This window comes from Empidonax traillii, unplaced genomic scaffold (genome assembly GCF_003031625.1).
Source record: "Empidonax traillii isolate 1590-97213 ecotype Southwest subspecies unplaced genomic scaffold, ASM303162v1 scaffold132:size1788729, whole genome shotgun sequence".
NCBI lineage: Eukaryota > Metazoa > Chordata > Aves > Passeriformes > Tyrannidae > Empidonax > Empidonax traillii.
The window spans coordinates 1,413,503-1,431,186 of record NW_020955325.1 but is presented as its reverse complement, the minus strand read 5'-3'; the positions used below and the strand labels follow the sequence as shown (position 1 = coordinate 1,431,186).

General features: G+C 38.0%; 1 protein-coding gene across 1 annotated transcript in view; it reads right to left on the bottom strand.

Moving 5' to 3' along the window:
* NRXN3 (neurexin 3) overlaps positions 1-17,684 on the bottom strand; it is a 744,047-nt gene that overhangs the window by 304,843 nt on the left and 421,520 nt on the right. Inside the window, exon 12 of the mRNA XM_027883699.1 lies at positions 1,743-1,862. Coding sequence (XP_027739500.1) covers positions 1,743-1,862 — 120 coding nt within the window. The remainder of the gene's footprint in view (positions 1-1,742; positions 1,863-17,684) is intronic.

The window sequence follows — 17,684 nt, the reverse complement described above, 5'->3', positions numbered from 1 at the left end:
ATGTAATTCATATACATGTGCATATGCGTATCCTATTTTGGTGTAGGATTGTATCATTATTATTTATAAACTCAGTTCCACGAAAAAAAAGACTTCAAAAACAGATGGCTTTTGGGGATCAATTCGGTAATGCAAAGAGTGCCACCTCGTGGGGCTTCCTAAAATAGCACATCCCAGAAGAATTGTTCTCAAATGCAGAAATATTAGGGATGAAATGTTTGCCAGCACGTCACTAACTCAGAAAGTTCCCTCTTAAACAAAATTTATTTTTCCTATAAGTTAATTTTGACCAAGCCACTCCTGAAGTTGTCTTCCAGCAACCAGAGGGAAAGATTTTTCTTGCGTATGTTTCTTGTACTCTCTTGCAAATTCACAGCCCATACAGCACAGCATATATTTACTTCAGAGGGCAAAAATACCTCAAACCATTTTACTGCAAACTCATTTCTATGAGTTTATTTCAAATTTCTGGCTCACAGCTTTCCAAATAATCTAAATTACTACAATATTTAAAATTAATCACATTCATACAGAAAACAAAAAACTTTTTTCAGAGATAGGATATAGGAAAAGTTTTTTGCAAAAAAAACTTTTTGCATACAGCAGCCATTACTTTTAGCTGTCTTCTGAGTACAAGCTACTCAGAAGAGAGAACTTCAGCTTTTGGCAAAACATCACGGGTCACAACTAAACAAATATACCCATAACAGTGTTGAATCCAGGATTCTGTTTTTTCTGATTCTATTATCAGCCTTCAGGCTGCTGCTATTTTCCTCAAAACCCAAGGTCATACAGTTATTTACAACTATGAGAACTTTAGACTTTCAAAAAAAGACAGATAAGTTTCCATGGAAAATTGGACAAGAAAAGTGTAACATCTAAAATTTTGTAGTGAAGAAAAGATTAATCTAAAGCACCTTGATCATTTGAATGCAAATCTCAGCCTGAGAGACATCAGCTTTCCTGAGTGATTGACCTTTTCTTTCCTCCCTTCAACTACATTTCTCTGCAAAAAGAAGCAGGAGCTCAAAAAGCTATCTGAAAAAAGGACTGACATACTCAATGTGATATGATATACTCTGGTGAGTCAGAATCCTCCCTAATCTCTAAAATAAAGTTGAGAACAAACTACTTTGTTTGCTTTTTCTTCCAGGAGGCTCTGAACCATAAACACAAGAAGTTTTTTTTCGTTTTGAAAAAAAATAAAATAACCAAAAACCCCTCCAACTTCAAAAAAAACACCCTAAACAACCACACCCATATAATGAACAGGGGAGACATAAATCCGTGGTCTCTAACACATGTAATGAATACAGGTTTATCAAAGGACAAGTGCAGAGGAAAGTTTGGAGAGCTTTGGCTTTGATTCCACAGCATTGGAAACCACATTTGCAGCTCAGGAATGGGGTATATTCACATCTAACCCAATTAAAGCCTGAACCAAGAGAGAGTGCAGCTTAACATCTCTGCAGTCTCAGGTATGTGTAAGCTTATCCGTCCCCTAAGCTTGTATTTCATACTGTTAGAGTTGTCACAGAAGTTTCTGGTGCTGGCTAAGAAAGTCTCTCAGACCTGAGCATTTGTTTTCAATATAGAAACGTTAAATAACATACAAGTAGTAACGAAAAGGGGGGGGGGAAAGATACACACAAGAACAGGGAGAAAGGTCGTAATGGCAGAGGAAAGACTGGGAATAGAGATACAAAGATAATGACTAAAAAATAGTCATACATCACACTTACCCTCCGCAACATCATCATCCACGATCAGCTTGAGGCTCTTTCCTCGCCGAACAACCCGGACAGTGTGCCATTCATTGTCATTGAGTTTCTGCCCAGCATAAAGAGTTTCAGGTCCCTTGCCTGGGGATGGTGACAGGTACAGCAGTTAAAGCTAAACACTCAAAAGCTTAGTACTTGCTCAGTGGGGAAAGTCACCAAAATCAACCTGGTGTGATACAGACCAGTAGATTGTATTAGGTGTATTACAACCCGTAATCAACACTCACACCTACACTTTCCCAGCTCACTGGAGTCAGGGTCACAAACACTTCCACTCAGTCAGGTGCCTTCCTCCACAGAGCCCAGGGGTCACAAGCATTTAAAACGTGTAGAAATCCCTCTTGTGCTGTGGTACTCATTTCCAAATATTACATTGTACAACACACTGCAGTAATAGGAAAACAAGCTGATGACTGAAATGTCTCTAGAGTGGAGCTATTACAGCCTAATTCTGCTCTTCTAAGAATCTGGATTTACAACATCCCCAAGGTACTTGGGATTCTTTTCAAAGTTAAATACACTGGTCTCTCAACATTTCGGTATCAAACACCAGGTTGATTTCAGTCTCAAAAAAAAAAAAAAACCAAACAAAACAAAACAAAAAAAAACAACACCCCCAAAACAACAAAAAAAGCCCCATATAACTTCAACCCCTTCAAAAATTAATAATTTTTTTGAAAAAATCAATCACAGAGAGAAAACCACTCACCAACCTGGCTGATTGCTTTAAGGGTCTTTGGCAAAGAAGCCTAGCTTTTAGGTGCTTACTTCACCCCCTGAATTACAGGTCAAACGGGAAAGAGGAGCCACTTCTTCTTCAAAAGGTTATACCACAGTTGCCCTTGCAAACAATGCTCCTGGGAAAACAGCATTAGTGCTACCCATATTTGTTATGTTTTGCTGCTCACACATCACAGTTGACAGGCAATTACTTAAAAAATTAATTGTTCAGATTACAGGACTGGAACACCTCACTCATGTCAAATGGTAAGTGAAATTGAATAATGGTGTGTGCTAAATTAAAAGCATCTAGCCTCATTTCAGTACGGTATTAAAGTGGTGGGTTTTGATCCAAGCATATCAGAGAAATGCAGAATGAGGACAGCAGAACGTTTTGCACATGGGGTCTGGACCCGCTGCCCAAACTGGCTAAAGGGAAACCCAAGGAAATGAAAACAAGGCACACTGAACTTAGTAAAAGAGATGGGATAGGGACAATGAGGCACTGCTATAGCTCAACATTCTACACCGGTAAAACTACATTAGATAGCCCATAGTCCACAGTATGCACGCTGCCTAATTCATAACATTACTGTAACTGCTTCTCACCAATGGAGGAACACGGCCAAAGAAGGTGGTGTCTCTCTCAGCTAGGATATGTCTACTAGAGGAATTCCACAGAAGGAGACCAAAACAAAATTAATATCTTGTTATTCTCCTTAAAGTATCATGCAGTTCATGCTAATAGAAAAAGAAGTTTAATATCTTTTCAAATAAATCCCACTGCTAGCCAATTTTACCATAAAGCAAGAGGAAAAAAGTATTTTTCTAGGGACCTGAAAAAAAGGAATCATTCTTGGATTAAAAGGATGGGGTGCCATATATTGCAGTTACAGAGAATATCTTCTTAACAGGAGAAACCCATCAACTCTGCAGTTCCTCATCCATGTGCTGAAGTCACATTGTACCCCATATATAAATCCAGCTGTACAAGGCAGCTAGACCATGGCCAGAAAGCTTAAACTCTTCGGAACCAGACAAACAAAACTCTAACAGAGTCTTAGAAAATTATGGTTGATTTACATCACTGAGCACATTTTATCCTAGAGCAGAATTCACAAAATGATATCTCTGTATGGCCAGCAAAATTACTGTCTACATAAAAATATACTGCATCAGTTAGTGTAGTTCCACAAAGCCACTTCCCAGGCAGGAAAATCAAGGAGTTCATCTGGACCTGAAAGCAGGGGAAGGATGGGGAAGGGTAGCAAATGCTTTTTAAAAACCAATCTTTTCCACATATTTATTAGAGGTCTGGAGGGCTCAGCCAAGAGAAAGAGTCAGCTGTGCTGGAGACCACTCAAGTGTCAATGCAGTGCTTTCTATGCAGCAGCTCTGCGTTCAGCATGGCTGAGTAACTCACGGTTGCTGACCTTGTAGCTACCATTTTTCAACCCTACCCTGACAAAACTGGGGTCAACAAAAACAATTTGGCTTGTCTTGATGCCCACTGTAAGACTTTCAAAACAAAACTGTAACACTAACAGAAGTTATATGACTAGACTTTCACAAAATGTAGCTTAACCAATTCACAAATAAATGAGTGGAAAGTTTCAACATTCCCACTTCTTTTTCCAAATGAATAAGGTTGTCTACAAATGAGATTGTTATTTACAAGGAATGGATTAATAGCTTGATATTAATGGATTAATAGCTAATAAATTTGAAAATTAGGCACTGCATATGCAAATTATTTTGTTATTTAAGTCCGTGTCTTGATCAGCCAATTTTATATTTGATCAGTTGAAACAACAACAACAACAAAAAGGTTTTAATACTTTTGTTCATTCACAACCCTCATTTTGCATGCAACAATGGGTACCAGATTCTTTTAGCATGGTTACCCAAATAATACCACATAAAAAAATTCAGTATATGAGCATGCTTAAGACCATGCGGGTAAGTTTTTCAAACCAGACATACCTGAGCTTAAAACACAGCATTAAAAAACCATTATTTTACTCTACTCAAACTGTTTTATTTTCAAATGCTTTAAGGACACTTACGCATCAGGTAGGTTGACCTGAAAAGCAGCAAAATTGTGCTCCCATTTTTCAACTGAGAGTGGGCAAATGAATTGCTGCTCTCTTTGTTAAGCTCCCATTGAATTCTGAGTAGTTTCAAGAATTGTTTATAGAGGGACTCTTACATCAGGATGCCAAATTTCATTTCACTGAGCATGATTACTACGTGTGCTGTTACTATACAGACATTTATCACAGAATCACAGAATATTCTGAGATGGAAGTCACCAAGTCCAGCTCTTAGGTGAATGGCCCATACAGACATCAAACCCATGACCTTGGTGGTGTTAGCATCATGCTCTGACCAACTGAGCTGATCTCAGGTATATGTGCAATCAATTTTTAAAAGATGACTTGAAGATTCCTAATCCAACAGTTGCCAATGCTGGGGAAAATAGAAAGGAAACGGGCCATGTGTATCAGCACCATAATGCTCTCCCTAAGTACCATCTTCTAACTGGTAAGGCATTTCTGTGGTCTTACAGCTGAACAGACAGAACTAAGTGTATAGACAAAGGTTGGGGGGATTTTTGTTGTTTTGTTTCCCTTTGTGTGACATTCTGTTATGATGAAAGACAAGGAACTCTTGTAGCAATGTTATGAGTGGCACACCTGGAAACACTTTCTATTTATAATACTTTGGGCAGTTGCGCATTTTGTAATTTCTGCAATTTATTTAATTTTTATGCATGAGAAGAGTAAAGGACAACATAACAGTAAAAAGAATAAGGAAGTTTTTACTGCAGCATTACTCCAATGAAAGTCTCTGGCCTCCTTGGTCATTCCATCCCCCTTCCTAATGTCCTCTGAGAAACTGTGTGTCATACAGAATTGATCACTTCCTTTCATTTTGCAACTCAAATGAGGCAGACTAGTGCATATTCCTTTTGCGCTTTGCAGTGGAAAATGCTACTTAATCAGAAGCAAAACTATCTGTCTCTAAGGCATCCCCCAATTCCGGACATTAGTTCAGCTGCAAGTTGCTTTCCACATGGCCCCCAAAAACTCGCTTGTTTAGAACAAACAACTGGTAAGAGGAATGCAGTTCTGACAATAACTCTGAAGACACTGGTTGTTAGCCACCCTTAGTGGCTAACAGCACGCACAATTGCCTTCCCATGAAAGGCAAAGGAGAAGAGGGTTAATTCCCTCTGAATTTCCTCATAGGTGGATCAAAAGGTGTGCTTTTACCCTTGGTGCAGGCTATCATCATCTTATCCATTTACAAGATTAAAATGACCTTCATGAAACCAGGCTATCTTCATTACTGCATATCTTATCCAACATTAACAGAAGAGGTTAAACATTTAAGTCTGCAGAACACCAGAAGAGACAGCCAGAAAGGACATTGCCATATTGAAGAAAATGGAATAGGTGCTTACCTCACTAGTTACAATGATACAAAATTCTACAGTGATACTAATGCTTTCTAGGGAAGACCCTCAGTAACACTAAAAAGGTTTTATCTGCTTTTTACTTTTTAATTAAAATGCTCAGCTACCATCTCAGGTTTTTTCAGTGGCAAGATGCATTTTTGGGTCTCTTTTATACAGGTCAACATCCCTTCAAAATGCCATCAGCATCCTAAGGTAGGTAGGGGCTGGGAAAGGGAAGGTTCTTTACCCCTCTTTTTTTTTTTTTTTCATTTTTTTTTATTTGTGTTGGAGGAGGGACATTGATTGTTTTTACTTACACTTCCACATAATGACTAGAGAAGTTGTGGTTTGCTGTGCAAAATGTGAGTACACAGATTTGTGAAACACAAGAATTAATCAAGAGACCCAAAAAAAGGAAGACATGGGTAAAAGGACAAAGATGCTGGCAATTTTTCACACACCCTTATGGCTTCCTGATATGTAGCAAGATCTTGCAAAGAACAGGTCAAATATCAAAACAGAAGAATGGCTCAAAAGCAGAGCTTGCAGTTACTCAGAAAATTTTCAATAACTTTCAGTCTTGCTTGAACATAAGTCAGTAGTGTAAATTTTGTTGTTTTTTTCAGGCAGCACTAGTATGGACAAAGAGTTTTGGGAAGGCCTTTTTCTTGGCCAGGAACTGCTGTTCAACTCCAGGAGCATTGTTAATCACTATGGAAACAATTGGCAACCCCAGACTCTCCATACAATGCAGACATTTATGTAGATATCCCAGTCGATTCAACACATATTCTTACACATACACACTAGTTTTGCTCATATACAGGCTTTAGAATACCTCTTCTCAAGAAAACTTTGGCCACCAACAAGGAATAAATAGTTGCACTTCCCTACAGATAATCAATACCTTCACTTGGGACCTTACCTGCTCCAGTCTTTCCAGTTCCTCAAGGAACGGGCTCATCTCCAGGTACTACCACACACATTAAACAAAACACAGCATAGACTTAAGAATCAACATTTCTGTAAGCCGTGCTAAAATCATTTATATTTACAGCTTTACACAGTGGCTTTATTGTGAAAAATCAATAAAGTTGAGATGATTTACACCAACCTACCCAGAAGCAAATTTTAATTATTTGCACTCATACAGTCACAAAAAGTGCATACACAAAATCCTTTAACCACCCACAGAGGCAATTATCCTCACAAGTACAAATAAGAATTCCCCCAACAGTCAAACTTATAAATTCATGGAATTAGCTCAGCAAATAACTGAAAAGTAGCAAGACCACTCTACTAGTTCTCTAAAAAATTCCCCAGTCTCCATACAAATTTGACAAAAAATAAGTTAAGCTGGGTTTAATTATTTTGGATACAATCTATTTTAAAATGCCTTTAAAAAAAAAGGTCCTTATTTAATAAAACAAAACCCACAACATTGTTCCTTGTTTTTGCTATAAATACACATAACACCATATTGAATGACTGATACTTTCATTTGCAGATACCCTGGCCAATAGCTGTAATAAGATTCAACATAAATTCAGGCTGCATCCAACATGACTGCAGCTTTTTCATATGGCTTTGAAACAAAACTTAGTGCAGAAATTGAGTTTTATGTCTTTCGGTTGACATGAATTAATTTGTGATTAAGAACAAGAAAAGTGATGATTTGATGGTATATATGGTACAGGTCACACATGGCACAAACTGTGCTTATGTCAAGGTTTTTCCATCATAGGCAGTGGGTCATACTCCTTGTTTGCCTCAGTTTCACTAATGCTCAATTTTAACACTTTTAGAGACTACTACTAAATAACTACTACTAATTAACACTGTTAGAGACTACTAACTACCGTGTATGTACAGCAGAATAATTTTTAACAAAGGAACATTTCTATTAATAGGAACTTGATCCCCTCAAAAAGGGTTTAAATAGGAAATTTCAATTTCAGTGAAAGGATGTTTCAATTCTTACAAAAATAATTTTATTCTTACTTAGAAAATGTTCAAAATGTTTCAACTTCAAGATAAATGTAAACGTTTTCAGTGTTTAAAAATAAAATGAAGTATTTCTAATTATATATTCAAGATATTATTAATTTTTAATGATAATAGATGGTTTTCCACTTTTATTGAGAGCCCTCTTTTAAGGAAAGGGATTTTATTTTATATTCACAACCAGTAGGGAGGACAAAAAGGACACAGAAGTATATTAAAAAAAAAAAAATCAAGTATTCAGGCTTTTAAAATTAAGATTCACAAGAGTGTCATTAAATTAACTTCAAAGTGATTTCAGTCATACTGGCTGAAATCAGACTGCTTTGTTTTCACATAAGTCTGTCGTATGAACCACTTCACGTTTGCCAAACACCTTATATTGCTGTTCAGGGCAACAAAATATTCAGCATAGGTATAAAGAACTCAGAAGCTGCTATGTTGTGATTCATCTACAATTTGCCCAAGGAAATATTTGTACACACTCGATTTCCAGAGAGCAAAGCTTAGTGCAAGCAAGCTAAGCAGGCAGGCAATCACAGAGCAGCGTCTTCCCGCAGGGAGCACCACTAGAGGGAAACCGCATTCACTGCAGCTCCTGCTTAGACAATCCTATGCGAGTACAAATGAATTACAGTACTCCGAGTTACTTTCCAGAGTTACTTTCACCCATTATTTTGCTTTGAAGATGACGACACCTCAGTAATTATTGAAATTACTCTAAAACTTCAACCTAGTTTTGCCCCCATAATAGTAAATACGTGTTGATTACAGATGCTTCATTTAATGGATACAATTTGCCACGGAAAAGAATGCTACGGCTTAAGAAATATGCAGAACCATACAAGGTTTTACTGTAGGGCAGAATTTTTTAAGCAAATATTACAGGAGCGGAGCATTTATGCACACACTGTAGTACACCACAACAGTAATAAGGAGGAAAAGAGCTTTTTATTTTAAGCAAGCTTTATATTTTATTAGCTTTCCAGTAATGCAGTGCCAAACAAAGCAAGATGTGGTGGTGACAAAGCTAGAGATTTAATTCTTCTGTTTATTCCTGCATAGATATAATAATACAGATACAAATCCCAAATATCTTCTCAGTAATCCCATCGATGTACCTTACTTGAAGCATAGATAGACTGTGCTACCAACAGGAAGACAACAGTTTTTCTTCCTGTTTAGTTTCGAATCTTCCCATAAATGCTACAAATCATGATGATAGTGAGAAATAGAGGCTGGAAATGAGGCTGAGACAACTGGAGTGAGTTGTATGATGTATCCAACAGACACACATACAACAGCAATGAAATAATTTGACTGTTAACTGCCTGGATGAGATTCAAACTACCTAGAGGATAAAAAGCATGAATCAAATGTATGGGTCTTTAAACCAAGAACAGCCATCCCCTTTCCCCACCCCCACTCCCCCCCCAAAAAAATTCTTTTTGCTTTTGCGATGTTAGTAAGGAACTGCATCACAGCAGACTGGAAAAGCTTGTATCATTCCATTTAGCAAGTGTTCTCCTGCTCTAATTGCCTCTATTACTTCATCAGAAAAGATTATTTGAATTTTGGAATGATCTGATTATTGTTGTAGAGGGGGTTTTGGTACCTTTTTTTTTTTAAATATTATAGAAACAACATCTCATCTAAATCTGAAAAGCAAGGAGATCAGAAGGCAGGATAAATCAGCAATGTATGTGGCAATACAGTGCCTTACATTAACTGCATGTATGTATCCTTCAGGAATTTAGAGACCACCTTCTAACAATAGGAGAGCACCACTGACTCCCTGTTTCAGAACCCTGAAAATAGTGCTAAAGAAAGAGACTCCTCTTCCCAAAAGCACATTTGGCAGTTTAACAGACAACTGAGCTGGAGGGGGAAAAAAAAACAAAAACAAACAAACAAACAAACAAACAAACAAACAAAAAAAAAAAAAAAAAAAAAAAAAAAAAAAAACACCAACCACAAGTCCTTGAAGCTCCAGTGCCAAATATTGCATTAAAGTTTTTTTTTTTTAATGCTGTTTAGGACACACTGCACCATCCTCACTAACAGCACAGTATAAGAACAGAAGACAGTCCTGTTACCAACACTTCTTTATGCCAATACAAAGGGCAAATAACAACAGCATCACATTTTGGAGGACCTAAATTGCTCTCTCAATTAAGGTACCTTTCCCTGTGACACCTGAGTGCCTGAGGTATTACAAATGCACACAGTTATCTTCATGGTTGCTAGGACTATGATATGAATTAGCTTCAACCTGCCTCTAAAAGCGTAATAGTATCACAGAAATTATGTCTAACTGATTACAAACCCAGCAGGATTCCACAGAGGGTGCAAAACACTGCAAACACTCTTGAGGTTGAGCTTTCTTTTTGCAATGCTACCTTCATTCTGAAAGTGCCCACTCTTTTTTATGACTTATGAAGTTTTTAAATCCTCCATTGCATAATATCCAGTATTTATAAGTCTACTGAGAACCACAGGTATACTGGGAGGGAGAACACGTAAATGCATACAAATCATACTATTAAGAAGCACAAAGAGCAACTGAAATTTTCAAGTGGAGATCTTGTGTTTTCAGATGATACTAGTGAACTGTGCGTGTATAACTTGTAATGCACATTGGTCTCCTCTGCCTGAAGTGAGAAACAATTGAGAGAATGATGCTAAGCGGTACTTGGACCTCACATGGAAGAGTCTTTTTATTTCACTTAAGGAGCTATTGAGGAAGGATCAAATGCTTCTGGAAAGCTGAGGGATCAGTAATGCAGACTGAAGTGTTTAATGTTAAAGGTGTTTAAAAGCTTACCAGTCTCAAAGAGATAGCCTTCACAGGGAACAGAATAGAGACCTCAGCTGCTCTTACATTTTTAAGAGTCATTGACTATCCTCTCATAAGTAGGAATGGTTAGCATGAGATAGTGACCATCTAGTAACATTGACAAAACTTTAGTGACTGAAATTCTTCCTGATATTTAATAGATAGAGCATTGGTATGTATTTTACCTATTTAAGGTAAGCCACATTTCAGTAAAGATTATACATTTCCAGGTTACTACCAGAAAACAAGTATGACCCAGCAAAAACACTTCATGGGGAAGTTCTACTGAATTGACCTATACAAGGAGTAGAGACATAGAAGAGTCTCTCCAAATGCTCCTTTGTCCTTTCTCGAGCTACAAGTTAAATACTACTTTTTAGTTGTCATCCTCTGAGTCTTTCATTTTCATCTTAGTATTTGCAGAATTTCTCCTTTTTTCAGGACACTACAATGCTAATGCAACCTTAAAATAAAGTTGGTGGATACTGCTGACCACATTTTATGAGGCAGAAAGCAAAATAAAGTTGTGTTGCCCAAAGCATCACAGTAAAAGGTTGGACATTCTTGAATACATGTTTTTCTTTCCCTTTAGCAAATGCTACAAAAATGAATAAAACCTTATTGGAATTTGGAAGCCATATCTACACAGACTACTGATTTTAAAGATTAAGATACATCTAGCAGTCAAGAAGCTGGTTATAAGTCTAGCTACGAATAATTTATTTAATGGCACCTCAACCCTTCTATCTCCAAAAACCTCTCAGCAATAGTTACAATGCATACTCCTAAAACACCTGGGACCCTGCTGAAGAAATCAACCTGAGTCATAGAAACAAGTTCGGTATTCACTGATGAAAATCCTCTTCTGGTGCTTTACAGACAACCACCAATTTCCAGTCTACTGGTTTCTTTCCACCTGAACTAAGAAACCCAGATGAGAAGGACAAGTGGTATGTAGGCCTACAGGCAAGAGACTCCTTATTTAGCTTAAGGAGCTATCAAGGAAGGATCACAGGCTTCTGGAAAGCCAAGAGATCAAAACTGCAGACTAAAGGATAGTTGAGGATTTACAGATAAAGATGACATCTGAGGCAAATATTGAGAACTCCTTTGAAATTCAGATCTTAAAAGTCACAGCTTTCATGTCAGCTAAGGAGAATGTAAAGGAAAAAATTCCCTGGGAGAAGAGGAGAGAATGATAAAGTTAAGCACATAGCTTTAAACATACCCATATCTCTCTGTCCTCAGAACTCCCAATAACAAATAGTGTCTAAGATTCAAACTGATGCCATCCCTCTTCTCAAACATACCTCTGAAGTCTCTCAATTTCATGTGTATACCTTCATACAAACCCTCTGCATTTCATACAATATCCAGATGTAATTCTAACATAGCTAAAACTAGATGGGAATACACCAGACAATTAATTGGAAGGAGTCATCCTAAAACAGCAACAGACCAGGAGAAAGAGAAAAAACAAAGCAAGCAGATCTCTTCCCACAGGAAGTAGACTTACTCCTGGAAAGGTACCACTGGCATTAGCGGGTCTCCTTTTCTTGCCCAATACACAGAAAATTAATTCTCACTTTCAGAACAGCAGAGCTCTGACAGCAACATCAGCATACGAATTGCGAACTGAACACAAGGAAGGAAAGTAATTACTTTATAGCTCTTGAGATCAATTGATGTCTGTGCATGTTCATCACCCATCCTGATTATAATCCTTGTGCACCACAGTTAAAATAGTACTAAGTAGCCAGTATTGTAAAGTTTTTAAAGAAATAATAAAATCTAGTGGTGTCAGGGTTACATATTAGTTCAAGCTGCTTCAAAGACATTTAAGCATTAAGGTTGTTTTGACTATCAAGCAATACTATATATGTTGGCCTCTAGCTAAGCTGTGAAAACAGTAGAATTTGATTAATGGCATAAGCTCGTCAAAAACATTTCTCTATAACATCTATTTCTTTCCATTTCCCATGGAAAGCTTAGTGACAAGTACACTTTGTTTTTCACTGCAAGTTTGGAAATAGATCCTTTTGCTCTGAGAAAAGGTTATTTCTTTGTTGACTGTTTGAAGACATGCAAGAAAACCTCACCCCCAAACCACAAACCTCCCACATGCTCTTTATTTCTTTCACCAGTCGTCTGAAAAGAAGGTAGTCATTGTTACAGGGATGAGTAGATTATACATACCTCTCTCCCTGTGTATTGTTCTCCATGATGTCTTTATTTCTAGCTGGTGAGCAGCTGGTGTGCTGCAATATTGAGTACACCAATATTTCTCTAATTTCTATCGTCCATGAGAGCATTGTGAAAATTAATCCATGCATGTTTATAAGGCATTCAGATCCTATCCTGAACAAATGCTGTAACACTACTAACATTTATACAGTCCATATCATCAGCAAATATATAATTTGAAAGCTATCACAGCAGCAGAACATTTAAGTCCTCTTTAAAATGTGGATTTACATATTCTACAATCAGTGCAAGATAAGCACCATAAAAACTAGAACAGACCATCAAGTCCCAAGTGTCAATCAGCTGAGGAAAGTCAACACCCAGGACTGCACTCAGAGTGCTAACACAAGCCATGATACAGATGATTGGCACAACTATACAGGGCAAGAGTTTTAAGCTCTCTGTAGTTCCCTTGATTTCAAGGGGAATAAGCATTCCTCTCAAGAAGGGTTTTGGGAAGCTGTTGGGTTTTTCAGTTTTGTTTTAAAATGAAAAAGGATAAGGTATTTTAGGATGATTCACTAAGATTGGTAATCCCACTGCAGAATCACTCAGGGAAAACAAATGCCATCACTTAGCTCATCACATCCCCAAGAACATTAATTATATGATGAAGTAAGGATTTGATGGGTTATTCAAGGCAATAGCCAAGCCTGAAGAATGAGGATTAGATCTCAGAAGCCTCCTGTTCCTAAATCTCAAAAGTACTGGTTTTTCAGGACTCATGTTTTTATAGAAATAAAACTTTCATCTGCAAGTGCCATATTAGCCTGATCTCACAAGAGTCTTCTAAAATACTGCATCGTTTAACACTCTGCAGGACCACAGGTCAAGTTTGGGGGTTCATTGTTTTAGGGCTTTTATGCTTTTTTATTGTTAAACCTGTATTTCTAATGGATGCTTTAGATCACTAGTTGAAAACTACTCCCTCTCACTGCTTTGTGAGCTTTTATCAAGCGGAGCATTTCCAGCCAGCAGTCGGGGAAGGAGCTGGATGGCATAAGTGAAACTTGAATTGCTTGAGTGACAAGCAATTTTCCCCAGTCACCAGCCTGAGGTTTATCACTGAATGGTTAAAGAAACTTTTAATATGGAAGAACACTTAGAAAACCACTAATTTGGATGCTCTAGGTCTACAAGTTTTTCTCACAGCTTAAGCCTTAACATCCAGTTCTCTCCCATTCCCTCAGTGGTGAAAGGCTATGAAATCACTGTGGTGACTAGTGCACAAGTGGTGACTTTGATGTGTGTCCTGCCCCCCACATAGCCTATAACAAAAGGTGAAAGCAGAAGATAACAAAGAGGAGGAAACAAGCCTGAAACTGGACCTGCCTAGCGGCTCTTGAAACACCAAACACCACCACCACCAAACACAAGTGCAAGCCTCAGCCTGAGCCTTTGGAGTGCTTCACACCTTGGGATGCAAACTCAGTCACTCTCCCCTGTCCTGCCCAGGTCTGCCCCGTGCCAGGGCTGTGCCACATGTCAGTGGTGCCCCCACAGAGCAGCTGCTGCAGGCCCTTCCACAACCAACAGCTCCGTACCTCTGACCCTCGCAGCCGGCTGGACCCCCTCTTTGCTAGGAAGAGACTCCAGGGTTTCTCTCTCATTTATTTATTTATTTGTTTGTTTGTTTATTTTTAAAGGAAATTAATTCTGACCTTCCTACACTGCAAAGATTAATTAACAGTATTTTGAACTGACAGCAGTTCAGTTTTAACTAATGCATGTGCACAAAGTCAATGACAGCTTGATTTTCAGAGGTGCTGAGTGGGAACTATATAGCACATCACCCTAGAAAATCAGATGGAAAGGTGCATAAATTCAAAGCCTCAATAAATAACAGAGCACTGCTATATCTCATCACTAATTCTGTGAGGAGGGACGCATTTATAGATGTCTCTCGTTCACTCTCAGGTCCAGTCCTAAAAGTTGCTGAACATCTGTATAATGCAAAGCTAAACATTTGTATAATGCTTAATAGCATTAGGTAGCTGAAGTTTTACCTGTAAACCAAGCTATTTGTACAAGCCTGCAAGCAACTGGGTCACATTTAATATCCTTTAACATCCCTGTCATAATTTCAAGCAGGTACAGAGGAAAAAAAATGCCAGACATGAGTCAGAATTAAGCGACTTCTAATTTCTCAATCAACATCACTAGCATCACAAAGCAAAATAGCTTCTAGTTTTATACAGATGCCGACTTTTAATGAGGTATCAAATGCAGACACATGGCTTCATGCAAAGAACAATAAAAAGACTATTTCTATCAGAACAGCAATCTAGGACAACCATCTGGATCAGGAAATTTAGTCTTTTATATTTATAGTCAAATAAGCAATAGCCACATAGTCAAAAATCATGCACAAAACAGCTGCTCTCTCATCAACAAAAAGAAACATTCCTTCAGCATGATAAAAAAAAAAAAAAAAAGTGAAAATGAACCTATCCTGTGAATTTTCTCTTTCATAAGGCACATCTGATTATCTACTGAAGAATACTAGCTGCTAGAATATAAATACCATGAATATCAGACTATGGTATTAAGGAGAATATTTACACTATATGCAAGCACATGTTTGCAGAACAAGAATTGGACCACAGAGGTGCTGCCACAGCACAGATCATATTTGGCACCTAAGGAATACAAAGAAGGGGAGGCATTTTTGGTTCAGTGAACAAACTGGCAACATCAGCAGAAGGAAAATTATTTCAGGTCAATCTGAAAACGTCCTTGTTTTTTGGACCAAAAATTGCCCCACAAAAGCAACCCAGAAACAGTTCTGTATGGAGTTTTCTAAATTCAAAGCTGAATAGGGCTGAAGTACTCAAACTATGCCTTCTTTGCTGTGGTATTCAGTGGCAAGGTCTGCCTTCAGGTCTCCAAAGTTTCTGACATAAATAAATTCATGAGACCAGAAAGGTCCTATGCATCCAAACATACTTAGGAAGCCAGCCACTGTTGATGCAAGACCTTCAATCACCTTTGAAAGACTGCAGTCACAGAAGGAAATCCCAAAGTGACAGAAATACTTTAAAAGCTGGCCTTGTTTTGAGCAGGGAGTTGGACTATAGACCTCCAGAGACTACTTTCCAACCTATGCTATTCTATGAAAACATTTTATTTCATTGGCAATCAGAAGGTTTTGTTTTCACTGACTGGGAAAGGAAGTAATTTCAGAATAAGTTAAACATTGAGACATTGTTAAAAATGAAAAGTCAAAATATTTTTATATAAAATGTCATAATATTTTTTTGCCATTTCCTTTTTCATAAATACTTGCCAAGTTCAGACTAAATTGACAAATAGATGCAGTCAACATAAATCTGTATGTTTCAGTTAATAAACTGTTCAGATGCAAACACTTAATCTAGTTGTACTTGGCAGTTGCCTCCAGCAATACTACTGCTGAAGAAAACCCTAAATATTTGCGAGAGAAACTTCTCTTCAGAGAAACTGCATATAAAATTAACTACCTCAGGCAAAGCCTATGGACTAATGTCCCTTTTCACCAGTATTTGTTAAGCTAAAGTACTGACCAACATACATAAAACTATTCTTAGCATCAGATACGGAAACCACCAACCATAAGTCCGTATCATCACTCAGGAAGACTGTCCTGATTAATTCAGGTCTATGAACTTGAGCTGACCAGCAGCTTTGCTGTACAGTGAGCAGGACGTTCTGCAACACACTAAAGGCAACCACCTTTTCCACGCAATTTATTCTTGCGGATTGCAGTCTTAAAACGATAAGGATGCTCATAGAGTATTCTCTTACAGAGTGATCCCTAAAGAAACAGGTATATTTTGCATATAAATGTCAGTAGAGAAAGAGAGCTTGCCCTTATCAAACTGATTTTGATTTTTATTATCTTCATACCTAGAGATTTGTCGAAAATGCTCCCTACACTCTTCATCTGTGTTCATGGGAGAAATGGTTGCTACAGCCCAATCATGGGCACCATACCACAGTGCAACACAGAGGAAATCACGTCTGCCCTGAACAGATACCCCTTCCAAGCCAACCACATTCTGTCTGGGTGCCTCTCATCACAGCAGTGATGCAGTTCAAGCCCTCCTCAGTCACAGGCACTAGATATAAACAGTGCAATCTCTGGGGTTTCTCAGCAGGAGGAAGCCTGGACATCTCCATTTTTCCATATGCCCCCATGCAAAGAAATGGGCTATATCTCCAGTGTACCTCATCTGACAACTTTCTTCTGGAAAAAAAAAAACCCAAAACATGAAGACACATTTCTCCTGCAGTCCTCTCATCCCCAAATACAAGGAATAACTTATAAAGTCAAATTGCAAGACTGCGTAGGGAAACAACACCTAAACTACCTTACCAAGGCTTGGTTTGCAGCAGTTTTCAGTTTCCTTCCTGATAGTGTGAACCCCTTTATAACCACAATGTGATTTATGCAAATACCCACAGGTAGTACAAAATGTGATAGGTGAAGACACAGGTTTTATTCCAAGCAAATTAAAATAAAAAAGGGGGTACTAACAAAGAACTATTTCTGTATATTTACTAACTTCTAGGCGTACCGCGGAGTCTGTAAGGTGAAGGGTCCTGTCTGGACCTAACACCAGGGAATCTTTTACGGCCGGGAACAGGGAACAAATTATAAATG